The sequence below is a fragment of the Lolium perenne genome, chromosome 2 (assembly GCF_019359855.2).
Source record: "Lolium perenne isolate Kyuss_39 chromosome 2, Kyuss_2.0, whole genome shotgun sequence".
Taxonomy (NCBI): domain Eukaryota; kingdom Viridiplantae; phylum Streptophyta; class Magnoliopsida; order Poales; family Poaceae; genus Lolium; species Lolium perenne.
The window spans coordinates 111,061,029-111,067,113 of NC_067245.2; the positions used below are offsets into that span (position 1 = coordinate 111,061,029).

The 6,085-nt window shown below is 43.1% G+C and overlaps 1 protein-coding gene across 1 annotated transcript; it reads left to right on the forward strand.

The window, feature by feature from the left end:
• The first annotated feature begins 2,044 nt into the window (after nt 1-2,044).
• On the forward strand, nt 2,045-5,306 carry LOC127333650 (expansin-like A3). The gene is made up of 5 exons (XM_051360041.2): nt 2,045-2,323; nt 2,427-2,539; nt 3,087-3,265; nt 4,419-4,551; nt 4,669-5,306. The coding sequence occupies exons 1-5, from the start codon at nt 2,194-2,196 to the stop codon at nt 4,927-4,929; spliced, it is 816 nt and encodes a 271-aa protein (XP_051216001.1). The 5' UTR covers nt 2,045-2,193; the 3' UTR covers nt 4,930-5,306.
• Nucleotides 5,307-6,085: the final 779 nt, after the last annotated feature.

Here is a 6,085-nt window from a genome sequence, read left to right on the forward strand (position 1 = left end):
CCAACTGCGAGCCGGCTGGCTAGCGACTGTCTTTGCCTCGATCCTAGGACTTGCCTGATACTGTGATACCTAAGACCCCAAAGATCGATAAAGGTAAAGGTGTGCGTAAAAGAGAGTGGATGACTATATGTGGAACCTGGTGCGAGTAAGGGGAAGACAATAGCTGAAGGTAATTATGTAGGGAGAAATGGTGATGTTATAGATCCTAATGTTTTGGATCTTTATTTTAATAGTTGTGAAATCCCCTTAAGCAATTGTGTTCGCAAGACGGAAAAGACTCCAGTAGGACAATTGAATCCATTTTGCTACAATTATAGGGTATGGTGCCATAAGGATGCATCGCCCACATATATATATCTGAATACATATATTTTTTTTCACTAAAAGTGGCTTCATTTTTATCTTTAATATTTGATTGAGTGTGCACAATTTCATGTGAAACCTTGGCCCTGACCTACCTCCTTCCATCGATAAAATTCTAAAGGATGGTCCGATAAATAAGGATTCTACAGGCTCCAAAAGTCTCATTCAAAGTCCTCTTTCGAAGCACGTACTTCATAGTTTGATAAAATCTAGGTTCTCTTACGAAAAAGCTACTATATTGCATAAGTAATCCGAATCGGAAGTATCACGGTGTTGTCTCAGCAGCAACCCAGGATGGGGGGAGGTAAGTGGAGGCCGACGGAGGCCATCAGAGGGATGGAGATGGGAGCAGGGCAGGCCCATGTGCTCGACTTACCTTTTCGGGTTGAGAGAGTATCAGGGTAGCCAGCTTCTACTTCGATGATGATCATTTTCCACAACAGGAGATCTCATGTGTGCACTTTGGATTGTACAACCAGCCAGACAAAGTATTTCACCCTCAAGGGTGACCAGCTCTACTAGAAGGTGTGCTTCGGTGTCCCCCTCCTCTTCCACCACCACTAAAGTGGAAGACATAAGTTAGCCCACTAAGGGATATCAGGAGATCCTGGCCACTCACAGGGGAGCAAAGTTTGCAAAGGGGGGGAGGGACACCGAAGCAAAACCCCACCACCATACGAACTCCGAGAATGGGTATCTTCTCCCTTTAGAAGCGGCACAAATTATACTCAAACGATCCACCTCATTCTTCACCTAGTTGGGCATAGCATGCCCACGACGTAAAAGAGGGACACATATCCGAGAAGCGTCTGGAGAGTGTCAGTTTCGGTCTCACCGGCATAAGTGAGGCGAGAACAAATGAGTATGTTGCATACAAACAGTTGTTAGCTTTACGAGTGTTTTAGAAATGTTGCGGTGTTGTTTTTCTTGTTTTTGGCACAATGGAGAAAAGTGGTACGATGGTGTTGCGACTGTATAAAAGAACTTCTGCTCACGTGGTGGAATGCTACGATGCTCTGACATTCCATCTCACAGTTAAGCGAGTTTGTGTGGCGGGTATGGAATTGACGCGTAAATTTACTCATAAAATACTCATCACAAATATTCCAAGAAAAATGACCTTTTGTTGCTTCCTAAACGGGTGACTCGTGAGTTAACCATGCCCGGTGACCGCGGGTAAACTACAGCTGCTGGTGCAAAAAAAGAAAAATAAAGTTGTACAGTAATTGGCAAGTCTCCAACTGATGATGGATTGGATGGGTAGTGGAACACTGATCGCTGCATAGTTTCTCCTATGACCGGTTCGTCGGAAACACGCGCATTTGCTCGTACCATCACTCCAGTCCAGTCCACTGTCTAGTGCCCTGGTGGAAAAAGTCGCAAAAAGCGTAATGGAAAAGGGCAAAAACATTCGTGCCCCACACACTCAGCTACAGTAGGAGCAAAAAACACTCCACGGGAAAGGGAGCAAGCATGATCCAGCTTTCACGACGGCAACCATCACGAGTAGTCGCTGCCACGTATAAGTGTACACGAAAGTTAAAAACCCGACCTTGGTTTCACGGCCTCGCCGTCGCCGGGGGCCGCGCCTCGGCGACCATTTCGACAGAGAGTACACAACACGCCCTCCCTCGTGCTTGTTGGTTGCCTATATAATAACGGCGCTTTTAGTTTAGTTAACACACACACACCGTCCTAAGCTGGAGCAGAGGGCATATGTGCTGAGGCCTGAAGGGGAAAAGCAAAACCAGCCATTCTTCCCCCATCTACACTCCTCTTCTTCATATCTTACGCTCCAGCTATTCCGGCTGCTGGACATCAATCGCCACCATGGCTGTATTGCTCCCCGCCTTCTCCTCCTGCATCCTCCTCCTGCTCCTCCTCGCCTCCCGTGCGTCGGCCTGCGAGAGGTGCGTGCGTCAGGGCAAGGCTGCCTACTCGCCGTCCACCATCCCTACCGGTAAGAGCTATGTTCATTCCTCGCAGATCAGTCTAGACTGTGGTATCCGTTTTCTTCTTGACAAGATCCTGACCGGCGTATGCTTCTCGGCCTACTTGATTAGGTGGTGGGATTTGCGGGTATGGCGCCATGGCCGTCGAGACCAATGGGGGATTCCTCGCCGCCGGGGGTCCCAGGCAGCACAGAGGAGGGCTCGGCTGTGGAAGGTGCTTCCAGGTACTCACAACAATCAAATTTCTCCAGATTACCTCTTCATTTCTGCTCCCATTTCCGATTCCTCTATCTCCCACTGTTTCAATCAAGAACTTAGGCTTTTCTTAAAACATATTCTTTTCTTTTCCTTCACCAAAAACAAACATATCCTTTTCTTGAGTGATAATTTCCTTGTTACTTATATATCCCTTGCCACCTGAACAAGTAAAAGGACATGTGTACATAGTAATTATGAGACCTGCTTGCCCGTTTCATTTTATATCATCTTAAGCTTTAATAAAGACACCAAGTTAGGCGCATCTTCGTACTCTATGTGTGTTCCAATTCTAGTAGTTAAATAAAGTTCTCCGAAAACTTAAGTGGCATGTCACCAATGCATATGCTCTCCTCTGTTTATGTCTATGCTGCCATATTTTGCTTGCTAAATTAATTTTTTTCTTGATTGCAAACAAGACTGTACTGTACAAACGATGTGTCGTTGCTCTAACCTCTTGTGTTATTCATTCTTTCTGAGATTTTTACTCATCTTTACTTTTGTTTTCGGAAACAGATGAGATGCAGAGATGCAAAGATATGCAGCAGCAGGGGCGTCCGGGTCGTGCTCACCGACTTCCACAGGAACAATCGTACGGACTTCCTGCTGGGTGGACCGGCTTTTGTGGGCCTGGCCAAGCCCGGGATGGCCCAGCAGCTCACCAGGCTGGACGCTCTGCCCATAGAGTACAAAAGGTAAAAACCAATAATTCCTTACGCTTCTCACAAAAGAAGAAGCAATGCCTCATAATTTCCATAAAACTGACCTGATTTTTTATAAGAAGATATTTGGAAATGTTGACAGCTAGAAGGAGTTGAAGTAATACTGTTTATCTATATTTATACCTGATCATTTATATCTGTTTTTTAAAAGCACGCTACCCAAATTGTGAAAATGAAATAATTTTGCATAACACTGATGGGAATTTTCTTATTAGGTGTATGGAAATCGGTATCTTTATTTCTATACTGGTTATTTAACTTTGTCTTTCAAATTACGGCATTTGATTTACTTAAATAGTGGAAATGAAATACTCCCTCCGTCTCAGTTTACTAGCCTTCCCCGTATCCCTAGATCGTCAATTTGACCTATATAATTTAAATTATATAATGCAAAAATTATATCATTAGAAAATAGAACATCTAAACTTTCTAATGATATAATTTTTATAACATATAACTAATGCTAACTTGATCAAATTTGCGACCTAGAGGTACGCGCACGCCTAATAAATTGTGAGAGAGGGAGTATAATTTAGCCCTACCAGCTGTAACGATCAATTTTCAACTCCCAAAAGTTATATTTTTATTTAATGTGTTTTTTCTAGTTTGGTATTTTTTTTAGTTAAGTTGTACTCCCTCCAATCCATAACAAGGGTCGAGGTTTTAGTTTAAATGTGAACTACCACGGCACTTATTAAGGATCGGATGGAGTAGTTTTTTATTAAAAAAATATCTGGATAATATCTTAGAAATTAGAATCTTAAACACTCTTTCCGGTTTGACTTCCACTGAATGAAAAAACCTACATTCTGCGTTAATCTCAAATAATATTGCTTAAAATAGAAAATCCCCCAAAACAAGATTTTTCATGTTTAATTTTCCAGCCATCGCCTACTGTATATATACTGTTTAGCTTAAATGCAGATATAGTTTAGTTCAGATTCCCTTGCAAAAAGAAACAAGTTCAGGTTAACATGTAGTATGAGTGAGATGGAGAGGTTTTTCAATGCTTTATAAGGCAAAGACAAAACCTTGGATTTCAAAGAGTGTAGAGATGCATCCAAAATAGTGGCTCCTATTACACTAGTGCAGTACCCTAAATATCTTTTGTATTGTTTGGTTGCAGAATTCCTTGTGACTACAATGGCAAGAACCTGTCCATATTAGTGGAAGAGCAGAGCAAGAAGCCAAGCAAATTGGTCATCAAGTTCCTTTACCAAGGTGGTCAAACTGATATCTTAGCGGTGGATGTTGCTCAGGTAAAAGCAAGACCCGATCAAACCAGAGCAAAAATAGGGACACTATTATATATCATCTAGCACATAGACCAAATTTGTGTAATCAACATGATGGACCATGTCTGTATGCCTATGCAGGTGGGTTCATCGGACTGGCGGTTCATGAGCCGAGTCCACGGGCCCGTGTGGACCATGGACCGGGCACCGACCGGGCCGCTGCAGTTACGGGCGGTGGTGACAGGAGGATATGATGGCAAGTGGGTCTGGGCCGACAAAGAGGTCCTTCCGGCTGACTGGCAGCCAGGTCAGGTTTACGACACCGGTGCCCGAATTGATGACGTGGCAAGGGAGAGCTGTATAGGCTGCGCGAGGTTGGACTGGGAAATGAAAGTGGCTTAACACAATGAAGAAGCTGTTGCTATACCTGGCGTATCTGGTATTGCAATGACCTTGAGATGCAGATATCAACAGCAAACACCAAGTCATGAGAGGGTGAAAGGACAGCAGTGGGTTGAAAAAGGGCAGCCTCCTCTTGCTGTCAAGAAAGAGATGGGTATGCGTTTGTGGGGGGATAGCTGCCGTCAATCTTTGCTTGCCCTTGAGTTTGTTTCTTCCTATATGCATGCATGTACAAGTTGAGTGAACCATGCCTGCATATAAGAGATGTATGTAAAACAAATGAGCTACCTAGCTAGCTACGTCCCTGCTAATTGATAGAATAACTAGTGAACATAGTGCTATATTTTTTCTTGGCACATGTGTTCTGTCTCCTGTTATCTTTGGAACTTCACGCGCCTACCTAACCTAGCTGTTTCGCTAGCAAGTGAGAGTGTGAGGGCCTTCGAGTGCTGATCCTCCTTTTCTTCTCTCATCAATGTGTGGATATTCTGATCTCTCCAAGGGAAATCTGGAATATTTTTAACATGTTTAAATAGTTATATCGCGGCAGCATGAATGAAGTGGAAGAGAATTCGTCACGTCAGAGAAACCAAATATTATGGCAGTGTGAATATGCGTGAGCAATATGACAAGGAAGAAAGATATACTAAATTGTTACTATAAATTTGGCACTTAAAAGCACAATCCTATACAGAAGCCATGAAAATGTGACGGTAGATTAGATTTTGGAGGGGAACAGCACGGCACAAGTAGGGTCGGCTCTTAGTATTTATATCAAGGGTATTACATCAGGTACAGTATATATATACGATAGATTTATACAAGACCCAAACTGTATAGACTACAACTAGTATCTAACACACTAGGTAGTTTATCACCATCCATGTTAGCCGATCCATGAAGGTTGAGATTAGGCTGGCAAGTTTGGAATAATGGTAGTGGTAGTGGCTTGATGAATATATCAGCTAACTCATCCTTGGATAAAACGAACTTGATTTTGAGCAACTTCTAACCAAACTGTTCCTTAACGATGTAAAAGATCACCTCAGTATGTTTTGTTTGATGGTGCAAGACTCGGTTGGGAGAAATGTACTTTGCTTCAATGTTGTCACACCCAGAGGTCTGGTCACACCCTAGAATAGGTGGATCACTTTGA